Source organism: Dysidea avara, chromosome 2 (assembly GCF_963678975.1).
Source record: "Dysidea avara chromosome 2, odDysAvar1.4, whole genome shotgun sequence".
NCBI lineage: Eukaryota > Metazoa > Porifera > Demospongiae > Dictyoceratida > Dysideidae > Dysidea > Dysidea avara.
Genome location: NC_089273.1, coordinates 3,711,575 through 3,729,510, shown reverse-complemented (window position 1 = coordinate 3,729,510; position 17,936 = coordinate 3,711,575). Strand labels below are relative to the sequence as shown.

The window sequence follows — 17,936 nt, the reverse complement described above, 5'->3', positions numbered from 1 at the left end:
ATAGGCTTGGGCCTACTATGCTTGAAATTTGTGACTGGATTTGCAAAATGTACATTTTCATGCACAAAATTTGACCCATATTTTGAACTTTGAGACTTCATAATTTTTGTCTCACAGCATATAACTGTCTGAAATTTTCCATGAGTGTAAATTCAGTAACTGGCTATAGTTTGATAGAAACAGCAGCTTAATCAATGTAAGGTGACAACTGTTACAACATTTTGTTTACTCACATGTAAAATGTGTAGCCACAAATGTGACAGGATTTTGGAAAATCGCCCATATGGGCACTTGTGAAATAATTTGAATTTTCATGTTTAGTGGGTTACTAATAAGAGCAGGGGACAGTTTTAAACAAGTTCAAGAATTTTCTTGTAATTTAATGTATTGGCAATGACTTACAACCATTAACAAGTAGATTTGCACTATAAAGTTTGTGATTTGATCATCCGATTTTGGAAAATCAGTCTTAATGTATCATTTGAAATACACAGAAATACACACTTATATGAGTCACCATTAAAGCACTTATGCATCTAGTACAATATTTTACAGGATTTTGTATAATATAGGGTGCTCACTACTGATCTAATCACTATAAAGCTGAGTAGATGTTTGTAATGTCTTATTTTAATCATATTCCATTTGTAAAATGTGACATTAAGACTCCTTTTACAAAATTCAGTCACAAATATTTTAGGTGTCACACACACCCCTATGGGTGATATCTAAAATTCGGTCACAAATTTGGTCTCATCTAATGATAACTCCTTCCGGTACTTCTGAAAAATGTCTCCCTTATATTGTCACACAGTATCTAACCTACAGTACTATTTCCACATGCTTAATTAATACCCATCAATACTGGAGCTAGTCATTTCAGTTCTCAAGGCTCCATTCTGATAAATTTCTCCAGAAGTAATTTATAGGCATATAAGAAGCATATTTTGACATAAACATCAGCTAATTAGCTTTCCAGCCGCAACTAGTTGAAGCAAAGTTAGTTAGACTATCTTCATGCAGTGAAACACTCTCAAGCGAAGTATTGTTTGTGATAAGTCTTACGAAAATACGGCTTGTGGACACATAAAGATTCCTATGTTTTAACTTTTTATGTCACTAAGCTATAGCCACACAATTTTCAATGTCAATTCAGTATTAAACTGGCTATATACTGCAAGTTACATAATACAGATAATCTGTTCTAGCATTGAGATTTACCCTGTATGTAGGCCTGATTAAAACATGTTCTAAAGTTTGCCCAAATTATTTCAGGAATTTTCCAAAATTGTCACCTATTACGCTTTTCAGGTGTTCCCATTATGCTTGCATTATGCTCCTAGGTTAGCAACATTAGTCATAAACATTTTAATCAGTGAATGCTCTATTAGAGCATGTTACTATGAAGTAGCTGTTTTATTAGAGAGTATCGATCTAAGGTGTTGTGTACAATGCATTTGAGTGCTCTATTGCAGTTTGCAGTTTTCACTGACTACTCTATTAGGGAATATTGATATATTTTCATGGAATTAAGCTTCATAGTTTGAAACATCAACCTAATATGCCAGCATTACGCTGGTATAATACTTCAGCCTATTATGCTTTTTATTATGCTGGCATATTTGATGTAGGCCTACCTGTATGTGTTCACATTCCCTATTTTCACAGGCCTGGTCACATTATTTCAATGATTTTCTGTTATTTCATCAGAGCCTACATGCCACTGCTGCTTGTATTTTGCCATTATTTAAGATTGAACCATTAAAATTAGTAGAGTGTACAGCACCAAAAAATAAGCATTTTGTGCACTTTGTGATACAATAATATTGTAGAAACTTTCCACACAAATTGTACTCCTCATGACATTTTATTTTAATATAGAGCCATCATGGATTTGACTTTTGGTTACCTTTATAGCCATTTTTCATTGAAAATTAATATTATTATTATTTTGTTGTTATCTCCCTGAAGCATTATTTTACACTGTTAATACATGGTGTTAAATTACAGGTGTTAATCTAAGAACTATTTTGACTTTGGTTTGAAGTTAATATCTCATTCCACTACAAATTATGATCATTTTTAAAAAATTTTGTCCTTGGGGTGTAAATTACTAATGAGCAAGTAATTCATAGAATTTCATGGCTAATATTAATGATCATAACTTTGGAATGCAATTACCTATTGACTTCAAATAAAAGCCGAGCAGTCCATTATAGCAACACCTTTAATTTGAAACTGTGCAAAATGATGCCTCAGGGAGATAAAGCCAAAACAGTGAATTTTCAATACAAAAATTGCTGTGAAGGTCACCAAAGGTCAAATATGCAATGGCACTATATCAAAAAAATATGTCACAAGGAGTACAACTTATATGGAAAGTTTCATAATTGTATCAAAAAGTGCACAACTATCGCTCTATGCTGCTATACTACTTGTCTAAACAATAAAATCTTGACATGTGTATTTCAGTTTTCAAGATTGCTGCATACATAGAGTAGCCCCCTTGTGTGTTGTCACCAAGATATTCTCATTGAATTGGAAAAAATGTGTAGTGGACTCTTTGATATTGGTCTTCACAAGTATTAGATATTAAAGAAGGTGTGACTATACGTAGCTACATTAATCTGGACTATTATAGCTAGCTGCACTGCTGAGAGTACTAGAGATAACAGATAATGGTAATGACCTTCCTGCTCTCACTGCACATTTGCAAGTTTCTGATTAAAAACCAAACAGGTCAAAAAACCAAAGAGGTCAAATATTAGCATTAGGTAAGTTCCTATATATTACAGCAGACTAGAGCATCTATGTACATAATAGAGACTTAGACAATAATGTGCTCAGTGACTTGCAGTGGTATAAGATATACAAGGCTCAGAATGAGAGGTGATCACGTGTTCGGTTTCAATTAATGGTAGCAGATTTTAACATGACATAGCATGACTTGCTCCATTATAGTAATTGAATGTTCTCTTAGTGTATGTTGATCTTTTAGAAACTTTTCCGTCTATATTCATAGATAATAATTCTGGTTCAACTTTCAGTTTAATCATATTAAGAAGAGATAGCCATCAAATTCCACTGATTATTCTCTTGGATGCCCAATAATTCCAAAACTATGTCTGTAAATGGCTTATTGCAGTATACTCACAAAAAAAACAATTATTTTAAATTAGTTAAGCTGGCACAACAGGTACAAATCTACTTACTGTGTATAGATCTTGAGATTGTAAATCATACCCACATGGCCTTTTTTATTCTGGTTATCAGGCATGTATATGAATGGGTAAATATTAAAAAAATTGTACGTGCATATATGGTACATTCTTTGCATACTAGCTAACTCCGCAGATCTCCATTTCACTTACAAGACCCTTAAAAGCACCTTTTCTAAAAACTAATTGTATAAACCAGCAGACTGGAGGGTTGACTGGGGTAGAAATGCAGTGTACTGTTGGCCATTGTTATGCACATTACATGTAACATGGATGGTGTAAACGAATAGTAGCAAGTGTTTGCCCCATCAATGCCCTACTGTACTTTGTATAGTAGCCATGCCACCTATTGAGTTAATGGATTATTATCCATCAGTCCAAAAAACAGTAACTGCAGTAATTTTGTACAGATGGTTACATTGCATTATACTAGGATACATTATTATTGTACAATCCTTTGCATGGGCTGGTCAAGAGTGAGTATTGGAGGTTTACACCACATACAACAGCAACAGACCACAAAATTCCACTGCCTATCATAACTTATTGATTTATATTAACTTTTTCTAGAATCATTAATTTTGTGGTCTTGCAGCCAAACCATAGCAAATACACACACCATGAACCAATAATGATTGAGAAAATTTTAAAGCGAAAACAGCCTATTTTAACTATAAAGGAGAATAATATTTGAAATCTTTAAAACTATTAAACCATTTCTAGCTAATCTATATAGAAGCTATGATAGTAATTACAAACTTGGTCTTTTGGTCTTACATAACATGAATTTATTCCAAAATTACAGGTGCAGTCAGAATATCTTTCAAATTACAGTGGTGGATCTATATGATGGGTTTCTGGGGTTTCAACAAAAATCCCCTTTTAAATTTAGCTCGGTGGCAGTCTAACTACATACACATTGCTGCACTGATAATTTATCATATCAAACAGCTATATACCACTGCATTTCAGTAGCATGCATGCAGCTGCACTTAACTGAAACCATTTATAGCTATTAAATCCTTAGCAACACTTCACTTTTCATTTCCCACTGCATTAAAAACGACCGAGGTACTCTAATGGAACAATCAAGTAATCAAAGCTACAGCTTATAGTCACCAATTGCCTATAGTTAGCTATAGTACTTACAGTTTAAAGCATTGGATTTATTGTAATTGCTAACTAAAAGTAGCCTAATTCTGATCTTAGAGCTTCTAAATTGCAACATTTTCTGGAGAAATGTCATCAAATGCCTTATTCAGCTATACTAACTTTCAGAAACTCCCTTTTAAAAATCCTAGACCTGCCACTGAATTATGATAACACAAACTGTTTTAGTTGCTCTTCTGAAGGTGCCAATATTTCATTATAATAGTACAAACACAATCCAATAGAAATAGCATGCTGCATAACCATGGCTTTACAAAAGTGCCTCATAAGAATATGACCTACTGACCTGCATGGATGGACACGTCTCTTGATCAGCTTTTAGAGCTGATCATCTGTTGCTTGGCAATAAAGATGTAATATTTTATATGTGCTAAATGATAAAACAGATTTTACATAAGAGGTAAAAGCAAAATGAAGTCTGTATTAAACTTCCGCATAGGTAAACTTTGCTCTGAGGTGACTGTTTTTGGCAGTCTGAAATACAGGCGTGGTGACTCTCCTTGGACTTTGTGAATTACTTTCCCATCAGGTTTTATAGGCATTTTTTATCAACTGAAAAACAATGGTGCAGGTTGTAAACTACCCTATCCCTTACAGTGGCTAAAAGGGGGCATATCCCTATGTACACGAAAAAAAATTAAGAGCAGCTTTGGGGCTTTGTATAGAGAATTTGTGAGAAAAAAACGACATAGTTAAACTATAGAAGATACATGTATGCATAATGAGTGGTTTGTTTATAACAAGGCACAATCAAAAAATTCGTGAATTACTAAACCCAAGAATTACAATAAATTAATTATGTATTATTGCACAACCAAAAACATATTGTTTAAGTTCACAGGATCATGTGTACACTATATATCATTTTTTTTCATGATTTGGGGTTTTGATTTTTTAAACCAGGTTGGGCGCATGCCTGGTTTACTGAAATTGTTTTCAGAAAAGTGTGTGTGTGTTGTGTGTGTGTGTGTGCATGCGTGTGTGCGTGCGTACATGCATGCGTTCTTGCGTGCGTTCGTGCGTGCATGCGTGCGTGTGTACCTATCTACCTATGTTTGTGCATATGCACCAACGTGAGCAAAATCATAAATGGTAATAGCAGCTTGCACATAAGAAGGGAAGGCGAAATGAAGTCTGTTTAAATTTCCGCACAGGTAAACTTTGCTCTAAGTTGGTTTCTTCTCGGTGGTCTGAAAAACAAGTATGGCGACTATTCATATACTTGGTGAACGGTCTTCCCTTTCAGTGTTATAGACGTTTAACATCTTTAAAACAACATTAAAGGCCTCTTAGAATACCAGAGATAGTGTATCCTTTGGGTAGAAATGGGGGCGTCACCCATACTTACGAGAACAAACATGATAGGAATCCTCGAGGCTTTCTCTAAATAATTTGTGTGAGAAAACATGATAGACACACTATAAAACAGTTGAGAAGAATGAAGATACTTTTGTACATAATTTGCTGTTTAAAGTGGTTTGTTATAGTTACGCTTCCTTAGCAGTGTAGAGCAACATAATCACCGCATTACAAAATAATTCATGAATTATGAAATATGCTAAAATTACTGTGACAGTAATTACAAATCTAATATTCTAGCTGAATTAATAATAACAATAGCATGAATATATAGTACAAATATATACATGGTTGATTACTATATGGTTAGAATGGGATAGTATTAACTGCATCAGCACCTGGTTTTTAGAAGTAGCATTACATCAACTTGTTCTTAATCCAATGTTACTAAAGATTTATGCATTCTTAACTTCTCATTAATTGACATGGAATTCAAATGTTGTCATAGAAGTATGAGTTATCCCCATGCCAAATAGTTAAAACTATGAACCAAAACTCAGACCAATGAAGAACCATGATGATTCTAAGGTTTGAAGAACATCACTTGTGAGGGACTGACAAGAAGAATAATGTGTGTAGTTGCTGAAATGTGGCAACGAAGTGGTTTTAAACAAGACACTGTGGTCACAAAATAAAATTTTAAATTCATGTCACAAGCACTAGAAACATTATTTCTTAGAAATGGCTCCACCAGGACCTAGACAAGAAGGCAAACTAGTAGTATGTTTATACAAAATGTTAACAACTTGTTTGACAGTCCTGATTTTTGGTTCAGGGCATTATTGAGCAAAACTATGCATGAGCTTACAGGTGTGTCAGTTGCTAAGTGTGTTGTTTCTATATTATCTTGTACTGTTACGTGTGTTTTCTTGTACATTGTAACTGTCCAGTCAGCACCCTATTATTCTCCCAACAATTTAAGCCTGTTATCAGCTGATACACAACACAACAACATCAAGCCCATCTTAATTACATCATAAACATTTTGTTCGACAGTCGCTCACTATCCCGTAACCTTAAAGTAATAAATCAGTATTACATAGTTGGTTATTTCCAGATGAGTTAACTAGATGCATGGCACCTGATTTTTAGAAGCAGCACAACACCAACTTGTTTTGCTTAGCCACTCTCCTATACTACCTACAGAGCCTTTCCCAGAAAGTGTCAATTTGCTAACAACATCAAAGCCATTAGATTATGTTTATTATATACATTCCTTTAACCACATCAAAGGTATTTTACAAGATATAGTGGTGCAGCACTACTCTACCACTCTTTAAGGAGCACCCTCTAATATGTGAAAATTTTGGAAAATTCCAGAAAGCAGTTTAGGTAAATGTATATTTGACTCAGGCCTTAATTATGCTCTTCAATGCTTCCATTATACTTGCATTATACTTCTACTGTGGGTTAACAACATTGCTTACAACCATCTTGGAATATTATAATCAATAAATGCTCCATTAGAGTATTCTACAGTATTACAAAGTGACTGTTCTATTAGAGATTATCTATCTAAAGAGCTATGTATCATGCATTTAAGTGCTCTATTGCAATTTCACTGACTGCTCTATTAGGTAGTATCAATCCATTTCCAGAAGTTAACCTCCAGAATTTGAAACATCCACCTAATATGCTAGAATTATGCTGGAATAGCACCCTATTATTCTCTTAATTATTCTGGCAAATGACAGAGGCCTATTACTACTTATTTTTACCCAAAATTATAATGGCATATTCTATGAGTCTCCAATAAGAGTCTAGTGTAGTTGAGTATTTGTTTATTTAGGAATTGTGAATGATTTTGCTTCTACAGCATCTACATAGCTTACATATTAAGAATAATGTGACTATATACTATAACTAATATTCATACATGCATAAACTATAGCAGCCTTCAGGTATATACAGTAACTTCATCACCAAATCCACACCATCAGGCTAGATTCAGTAGTGCAATAACTGTATGTTGAACCTATATTTCAATTTTTTCGTTGCTGCATTATCCATATGTATATTTGTGTTGCTAGAGATGCATCTGCCAAGTTGTACGAAACAGGATACAATGGCAGATCCACAATGGGACATTTGGGGCAAATGATCCCCCACCGCCTCCCCCCATCCCTAATCTCACCCCTTACCTTGTGGAGTAGCCATATAGCTAGTTATATTTTTGATTAAAATACTGAACTTTATGTCAGGCCAAGATCAATTTATAACACATGAAAATATGCATATTTTTACTAGCATTTATTGTTACAAATTCACCAGTAATCAAAGCAAATCAGTCAAACTAGCTGTAAAATTGTCACTCAACACCTTCGTGCATACTAAGCACCTCTAAAATAATTATTGTGTTGCACTGCTTTTAAAGACATTAATAGCCTTTTAAACAGCTTTTAAGACTTCACAACCATCTGCAAAGGCAAAAATGGCAAAATCAACACTGATATACTATTAAGAGGTGATTTTTCGCTCTTCAAAATTCAAAAATACAGCAACTAACAAGATAATCTGGGTCTCCCCAACCACTTACAACTTAGCCTGTTTGTGTCCCTCCCCTTGCCAGCTACTGGTTTTGCCCCTGGGATACAGTGAGAGTGACTGTATTAATGTACAGTGTTTAACTAGGTACCAACCTATTATGCTTTCAAATATTTGCTGTTCAAAGTATATACTTGTTATGTTCACAGTAAATACGCCTTAGCCATTATTAACTTTAACTCATGATTAGAAGAAAAGAATTGTTGTCCATGATAAAAATTTGACATTTGGTAGCTTTACAAAGTAGTTACTGACTGTTCTATTAGAGAATGTGAGTATTTTCTTGACAATGGACTATAACTTAAAGTAAGGAATAATTATTGTGTCCACTATACTACAGTGCTGATGTATCAGTCACCTACTGTATTATGTACAAAATTGTATCAGTATATAATAGGTTGGTAAGTTCACTTTCCTGAATAATATAGGTGGCTTGCATCATGCAAAGTTCAAAAACACCTTAAATAAATCAAATACATTGTTTTATAGTGACATGCATATATTAAACCACAATCTTTAGTTGCATATGTCACACTGTGACATAAAACAAGAATCGCAAGAACTGTTACTTTAAAGGTAGACAAAAAAAGTGAAAGTCTATTGTACAGGTGGTACGACCAAGCTCTCCTTATCAACTTTGTAGCATTCCAAGAATACTAAAACTTTCTACTCAAAAAAGCATGGAGTTGTTGGCTGTGTAGTGCTTCATGCTATCAAAACCCACATTTCATTATGCTCCTCTGAAGCAAGATTGGTTTAGCATTTTTACAAAACTTGGTTAGCAGTACCAGGAAACAAACAATAGCATCACTGTTAGACTTTTCCTGAGTTACTTATCCACCTGGCAGGGAAAATAATTATCTTATGCATATCTTGCCAGTGGTGCCATCACAATAATTTCTCCTTGTGTTTCTCTGCCTCTACCTGCTGTACTGGACTCTTAAACATAATTCAAACAAGTTGATGTTGTGCTACAGATTTGGCCTCACTTTAGGTTTCCTTATCCACAGTTCTGGCAAATTTACCTGTGGAAATCATTCAGCTGTTGTCTTAATGCATAGAGGGTTTAGGTAAAAAGTCACTCACAGTTGAAGACAGAGTAGTACCCTTTGTGACTAGGAACATCGCAAGGATTGCAGGCATAATTTTGGGAATAAGTATGTTTGGGAACCAGACAATTATACCAGCATTTTAAAGCAATTGTAAAGCTTTAACAATGAGAAAATCTGCAAATTATACAACTACATTATATACTATAATAGAACAGTCAACAATTGCAATAGAGCAGTCACACAATTCCACTACTCTATTAAAGCAATCACTTGGAATAATGAAATTCTCTAATATATTAACCGGCTATAAGAATAGAGCAATATTTAAGAATGAAAATCAAAGTAAATGGTCTAATATACACCATTTAACAGGCCAAAAATTGGAATAATTTAATTTTCCAAAGCACATTTTGAGCACTTCCCAAAGTATAATGCTCAATTTTAAAAGCATAATATGTAGCCACATGCCTAAACATTAAATCTGTGCTGTACTACAATGTATATGTTTATTACTTGTACATAAATTGAATATTTAAAATGATTAGCAAGGTCAGCAGTTCTCTACTACTTATATAAAAGTGCAATTTACTATACCACAAAATGATACAGTCTTTAAAACATGCTTTGAGTTAAAAATACATAACAGACAATGGAGATGAATGTATAGTACCAGTTGGGTTATAAAAAATTTAAACAATATGCCTTTGAGTATTCCAAATATGTACATTATGTTACTGAACACCTCCTTACTTTAGAACACTTTAGTCAATTATTTAATGTGTGTAGGAAAGACTACTACTACTAATACTATAACCAGCAAAACACACTATAGTAAAGTTTATATTAGCCAATACCAAATTGGTACATAAGGCTCATGACTAAGTAATAGTTTAGTGTATACATAAACATTTGCAACAATTACTTACCTTATCCTTTATGGTAATATCAGCTCCTAGTTGTAAATATAGCCTGACACAGTCTATCTTGTTCTGCTGCACTGAATAGTGTAGTCCAGTATAGCTCTATACAACACGTGATGGAGAATATTATCACTATGTTTGACTAAGATAAAATATTACAAGTTGTTAATTAAATGTTATTCATTTGTTAATGTTTTTCTACACTGCATATTCCATAAGAATTAGCTTTAAGATGCTTGCTACTCACTCAGGCATGCATGCAGTTATAAAATTAACCATTTAACTGTTACTTTACAATCAAGTACATGCTGAATTTAGATTCTACCAATTAGAGTAAAAAAAAAATCAGTTAAATTTGTCACTTCAAACACACAATTATACAAAACAGATATACATTCAAATAACATGTTACCCTTTTATATAGACCTATTTGAGCCACACTATACTGAAACTGTAAAGCCTGTGCAATAACTACCATATTGTCCAGTAAGGTGTTAAAATGTTGGCAATCAGAATTCAGTGTCAGTAAAATGTGTTCATGCAAGCGAATATGAAGTCATACCCATTAAAGTGCCCACAGTCTTTCACTTGAGTATAAGCCAGTTATATCACAGCAGTTGTAGATATTAGCAGTTTTCCTTGGCTGTGTGTGAAGCCATATATATGCATCAAAGCACTGACAGTCTTTTTCTTGATATAAACCAGTTATATCACAGAAGTCATAGTTTAGTTATTAACACTTGTAGGCAGAGTCAATCATGCTGCCCAAAATACTTTCAGGAATTTCCAAAAATTTTTACGTAATAATTATATTATGCTCTTCAGTGTTCCCATTATGCTTGCATTATGCTCCTAGGTTAATACAATCATATTGGAACATTTTAATCAGTGAATGTTCTTAGTAGAGTATTTCACTACAAAGTGACTGTTCTATTAGAGAGTATTGATCTAAGGATCTATGTACAATGTATTTGAGTGCTCCATTGCAGTTTGCAGTTTTCACTGACTGCTTGCTCCTTTAGGGAGCATCAATCTATTTTCATGGAATTTAGCTCCACAGTTTGAAATATCTACCTAGTACGGCACATGCTAGCATTATACTAGCATATCTAGCATAATGCTAGCATAGCTCCCCAGTCTATTATGCTTTTTATTATGCTAGCCAGGGGCGGATCCAGGGGGTTCAAAGGGTTCCATGGAACCCCCTTTTGAAAGTTCCTCTCTTACTCGAGATACTCTAATAGAGCAGTCAAATCGAGATACTCTAATAGAGCGGTCAAATTGAGATACTGTAATAGAACAGTCACAGTAGTCTTTTGAGGAGCAGTGTATATAGCAAGCTATGTGTCTTTTTTTTTAGTCTTCAACTTACAGCTAGGCTGAAGTTGCAATTCCAAAGTGAAACCCCCTTTTTTAAAGTCTGGATTCGTCCCTGCTGGCATATCTGACACAGGCCTAAACACTTGTCCTCAGAAAATGTAATTATAACTTATTAGTTAATCAGATACTTCAAATCACAGAAAATTATAAAATTGTAAACAAAGGCACAAGTGTAGAGTTGAGGCTGACTAGTTATCATGCTTGTTTATGGTATCACTTGTAGTGACTGTTCCCTTGCAAAACACTATTTAATGGCAACAACAATGCATCTTTTGGATACTTAATATATTTAATGTCCAATCCATAGTGTAACTCTTGTCTGAAGGCAACAGTTAGTTAGTTAGTCAGCAGAAAATTTCATTGAAAATATGATCAGAGCAACTTTAACTACACATACTGCACTGCCAAGATGCATTGAAGCTATAATTATTATAATTTCTGAGCTAGTAAACAGAAATATTCATGATTCCTACTATTTAGTGTTTCCATACTATATGATTAGGTTATATGCAGGTAGCAGGTAATGTGTTATGAATTAAGGGATAGCAAGTTAACATTGCTAGTAGGTCAAATGAGAAGGTGGAAGTAAAAATATGAGTTATCATAGCTTGTTAAAATTGTCCAATCACAGAGCTACAACAAAACGACCATCATAAAATGATGAACAATATCAATACCTTGTGGTCACTTTATTTGAACCATTAAGCATACAGCTAAGAGACAAAGCCGAGATATTGCAAAGGGTGATAAAAGATGCCTTAATGGATATATGGGTACACTGACAGACTTTATACACTAAACTATACAGGATACACTAAATGGTAAATGTACTAAATAACACATTAATATTCTGGAAACGACTATATACAGCTGTAGCAAGCTACTTAATTGAAAATGTACTTTCTGGTTTACATCAATAGTAGATTGTAGGTATCTTACCAGTGTATCACTTTATACTAAAATGGTATAAATGAGTGATCTGCATTTAAAAATAATTACTGTGACTGGCTGAGCAAAAACATCCTGTTTTTACAATTTTCTTTTTTGAAACCAAGTAAAACTATGCATGTAACATAAAAAGTTATGCACAATTTAATTGTTTTGGAATGCAGTGAAACTAACCTCAAAGTAATAAAACTTATACACCATCAGATTTGCTTATTCATGGGAGCTAGAAATCTTTGTTTTATTTTTGTACAGTGAAGGGCACCTGAGTTATTTATGATAAGTTTAGTATAGTCATTTCTTTATTGCAATTACCTTCTTCTTTGTGCATAACAGAGGAATATAGGAAGAGCAGTATACCTTAATGGATTTACTAGGTAGTAGTGAAGAAATTTAGCAAAGTATTTCCTTCACAGCTTCATGAGTATAATGATCGATTAATCAAATACCTTGTATTCTTTGGCATTATAATTGCTGTGCAAATTGTGTTCCAAATATATAATACCATAGTTCCAAGACCATTCAACATGAAAGGCTGAAACTTTGGCAGTCTACTGCTTTGTTACTGGAGACAACAGAGACTTTATCTCTAGGTACGTGTGAAAATGACTGAAGCTGACCACAACATGCACACTCAGTGTTTGGCTTTTTCAGTGTACTGTTCGCACTTTACACTTTGGCTTCTGGATGCTCATTCAAGACATGCACAAGATGTAGATATCTGTGTCTGCAATTTCTAATTCAAAACTAAGTACACAAAAATTCTAATTCTTCCAACTCTCCAATTGAAGATGGATAATGGAAGATCTAAATTAAATCAAGGGTTTTACATTATGCTTATACCCTCATCTAATCCTTTTATTTGTGGCCATTCTATTAGAGTAGATAAATATTTTTAAATTTCAACTGATTCTGAATCTGAATAGATTTCCATACTATAGAATAAGGTAGTTTGTATAATGCAATTTTCAAAAACACTTCTCTGACTCTGAATATGTTGCTGTACTGAGATATCAAGACACAAAATTTACTTGTGATGTATGTACGATCAAGCACATTGTGAAGTAACACCAAGAATGGGAGATACTCTTGTTACATACTTTACAATGGGAAAGATGAAAATCTTTAGCTGCACAGTGTGTGTGGTGATACTAAGCTCTTTTTTTTTCAACATTGTAGCATTCCAACATTCAGTACTGAAGAGTTCTGCTTGAGGTTTTGCTGGTAAAGAATACTGCTGATTGCACGAATCTTTAAAAATTGCGTGACGCATGCGTGTATGCGCACACGAGAATTAAAATGCTTTGCTTCACGGAACAAGTTGCTTACATTGGGAATCTTAGTCACTGACATCAGCAACCTGTTCCGTGAAACAAAATATTTTTAAATCTTGTGTGCGCACACACGCATGTGTCATGCAAGTTTTAAAGATTCGTGCAATTAGCAGTAGTGAAGCTGTTTCTGCAGTGATTTGCACGCCTCCTTGGTGCTTCTCAGGCTAGTTTGCTTACAAAGTTGGGTGGGCAGTACTAGGATAGAAATAATGGTACCATAGTTAGGCATACACTTTACCTGATTTGCTTATCAGGGACAATACCCTTTTGCATATTGACTGAAATCTTGTGATAATATATAGCTTCTCTAACCAAGAAACAATTGTGCATTTTACCCATGATGGTAGTATCAATCTACAGCCCTTTTCACATGTGTTCTACAGCCTTCACCAGAGTACATTATAACACAATCAATTATTACTGCCTGACATAGGCCATTTGTCAGGCAAATATCATGCATGGCCGACTATAGTGGAATCTGCCTGACAAAATGTCAGATCAAAATAGAAGGAAGTTAGAGAGTTTTATAGTGATTCAGCATTGTCAATCAATTAGACAACAAAGATTGTATTATTATAGGTTGAGTCACTTTATTTTATCCATGTATCATAAGGATTTCCAACGAATTGTGTAAAATAGTAGCATATCAATGTCAGGTAATGCTTTAGGTTGTCTGACATTTTCAGTGGGATTTGAAAAAAATTATAATTGTCTCTGCATTATAACTAAACTTACTATATGTATTATACTGTATAACCCTATCATTTCTCCTACTATGGCTAGTTCTACAAACGTTCCATGATATTTCTGTGTCACTTCCATGCTTCAATGTTATCTGTGACTTCCATAAAATTCCATAAACTTTCCATAGTATTATTTCTACAAACTTTTTGGCTTTTACACTATTACCACACAATCCAAGCCACATTTCCATGCTACCGTATAGCGGGAAATTTTCGAAAGGTTATATTTTCGAAAAATTCGAAAATATTTTTTCGAAAATAGTACATCCCGGCTTTGAAGTGACAATCAAAGAAAGTACAGCTGGGTATATATATAAATGATTTTTGCGAGTGTACACATGCATAGTTTCTGCTAATATCAGTTAGCTATAGGCCTAATGTAATATAGGTAGGCACTGGGCCACACACAAGTAGCTAGCCATATAGCTATAGCTACCACGCGCACGAGCATATGAGCGAGCATGAATGACACTACGAGTTTTGAAGCCTATAAGAGCTCCAGAGACCAGAAATTACTAGGAAAGACTATAATTATCAGCAAACATCTATATGGGCTGAAAAATGCCATGTACTTAGCTATGGCTCGATCCGCAGGCTACTGAGGCGAAGTCCGCCAAACAACATGGTTCAACCTACGAAGGAAGACCCTAGGATAGCTAGACGAGATTCTATCAAAGCCAGATTGGGCGTTTATCTAGCTATACTGAACAATCAAAGCAGCAAATCCTAGCTATGTATGTGATCAACGCAACCACTGTTAGCTTCCTCCATGAATTAATTATCTACGGCGCGGCGCGGTAATGAGACATTGTTTCGAAAATATTTTTTCGAATTTCCAATCAAGCACTTTTTTTCGAAAATTTAACCTTTCGAAAATTTCCCGCTATACGGTATTTCTAAATTCCACACCACATTCCCACACTATTCCATACAAGTTCCAAGTTTCATGTCACACTTTCATTGCCATCTTTTTTATATTATTATTCTGTTATGGACCACCTTTTAGCACCTTGAGTTTTGCCCGGAGATAGCAGTCAATGTGATATTCTGTTTGTAGCTTCACAACAAATCAATTATTGTATATGCTGAAGGCAGGTGCTGGTACCCATGAAAGAATGACAAATTACAAGTATTAAATTTGACTGAAGATAGTGTTGATTGGTACAACAGTCAATGGAATAACTCTAATACAGCAGTCAGCTATTCTAACATACTATACATAGGTTGGTCATTGCAATTATTAATTTTAATGTCTGGTTTTAAAGGTTCTCCTAATTATCTCACATCTCTGTCCCCCAGATTGCTAAAAGCTCACGCTTGGAGTTTTGAATGGGATTACTAGCAGTGTATCCCTTCTTAAATTTCAGCACCATACACAGTCAGAGCTGAGCCAGATACATGCAAATACAATTAGTTTCCTACACCTTGTTACATTAGTAATGTTACTGCAGACAACATGACATCAACATAACACAGTTTAAATGCTCCATGCATCTCTTGCCTCTACAATCAGAAAGCCATAAAAGCACTGACATATTAGCATAATGACTAATGGAATTATGTAAAATGACTTATCTTCCACCATAATTACATGACAAAGTTGCTGCATGCATTCTACATCCTCTAATGGTTTCATGTCACAGGGATTATAGTATGCAACACAACACACTGGGTTGACTGGGAACAAAACTCCATCCATTGTAGCATTAGAGATGACATTACAAGAGGCAGGCCATTAATTGAATTCATTAGTTTCTGAATCAGCTCATTTTAGTGCTAAAAAAATTGGTAATTAAAAGGCGTGGCACCTGTGTCGAATTCACTGGTGAGTTATCATCCCAAATAAAACAGGATGAGTACTCGCAAGCAAAATGGGGGCCATGCCAATTACTTGAGCTTTTTAATCACTCACACAGTCACACTCTTGGGAGACGACATTACGTTTGAGCAGTATCGCAGTTTGTATGCATAATAAAGGTTATTTTTTGATAGGAAGCCACCTCAGGGTTGACCTTTGGTGAACTTTCAACCAAGTTTACTGTTTTAAAACAGTCATTTTTTCATCTCTCTCATCTAAACATACATGGGTAAAGTTTGACATAGTCATTTGTTAGAGCAAAAATAGCCCTATTTTCACTTGCCTACACATATACATAGTTTAGTACTTATACACATTACAGATTGTATTTCCAACATAATTATTAGACGCTTCCCAGATTGATATTTTTATACACACTACAGATTGTATAATTATTAGATGCTGAGTAAGATACTTGATACCATTCACAATTGAACAGTGGAACCTGTTTTATACTGGCCACATATGATAAGATACCACCTCTCTATACAAATAAACTTCTAGAGATATAAGTAGTACGTACATTATACAGTAAAACACACTACTTGTCTAAATAAGATAGACCACATGCTAAAAAGTGCTACTGCCTATGAGATATAAAATAGCCAGTATAGTCAAGCATGTAATATTTTTCTTATCTTAAACTATAATGTTGTATCAATGCAACATTTTATGTTTTCCCTTAATTGCTATATATACAATCAGTGGCGTAGCCAGGAAAAAAAATTACTGAGGCAAAGTTTATACATTACCCTAATTGAGAGGGTCTGCTTCTGACTCGACTGCTTCACAAACACTTTCAAGCATGGGTGGTACAGCATTTGCAGGTTGACTCTCTGGTTGGATGGAAGAAACTATTTCAGAAGACTACATGTTATAAGTAATGGTTAATGCTACCATGCTTCAATTATTAGACTAGTTTAATTGTACTCAACACACAAAAACTGACTAGATATTTTGAGTGGTCAGATACTTTTATTGATCTGATGTGATATTTAAGACAGAGATTATCGCTTTCAACTGCATGTGCTAAGCATTTCAAGCTAAGGAGTCTGGGTGCATGCTCCCTTAAAGAAAATTTTGAAATAATATGCTTTGACTTGGCATGTGGAGACTATGTTTTGATTGTAACTACTAATGCATGATATGCATGATCAATTAGCTCAATGTAATGCCCTGCAGTTGACTCATTGGAACTTTTGAAAAGTAATTAAAGACATTTAACATAAATGTAGATGATATAGCCCAAGCAGTGTATGAGAACAGTGGCTATAATCTGTACTGAATGCTCTATACTGAATGCTCTATTAGAGTATATTATGATGACTACTTTATTAGAGTATCTCGATCTTTTCATACAAATTCGAGTAGCTGAAAAGTGGTCCAACCAATGCCAGACCTTGTCACGGTGGG

The 17,936-nt window shown here is 34.5% G+C and overlaps 2 protein-coding genes across 2 annotated transcripts in view; one reads left to right on the top strand and one right to left on the bottom strand.

The window, feature by feature from the left end:
- LOC136246294 (TNF receptor-associated factor 5-like) overlaps positions 1 to 14,744 on the bottom strand; it is a 43,506-nt gene extending 28,762 nt beyond the window's left edge. Inside the window, exons 1-2 of the mRNA XM_066037696.1 lie at positions 14,658 to 14,744; positions 10,270 to 10,365 (exon numbers count right to left, since the gene is read on the bottom strand). Coding sequence (XP_065893768.1) covers positions 10,270 to 10,365; positions 14,658 to 14,744 — 183 coding nt within the window. The remainder of the gene's footprint in view (positions 1 to 10,269; positions 10,366 to 14,657) is intronic.
- The window catches only part of LOC136246437 (pleckstrin homology domain-containing family G member 1-like), a 356,327-nt gene that overhangs the window by 130,601 nt on the left and 207,790 nt on the right, over positions 1 to 17,936 (top strand). The window lies entirely within an intron of this gene.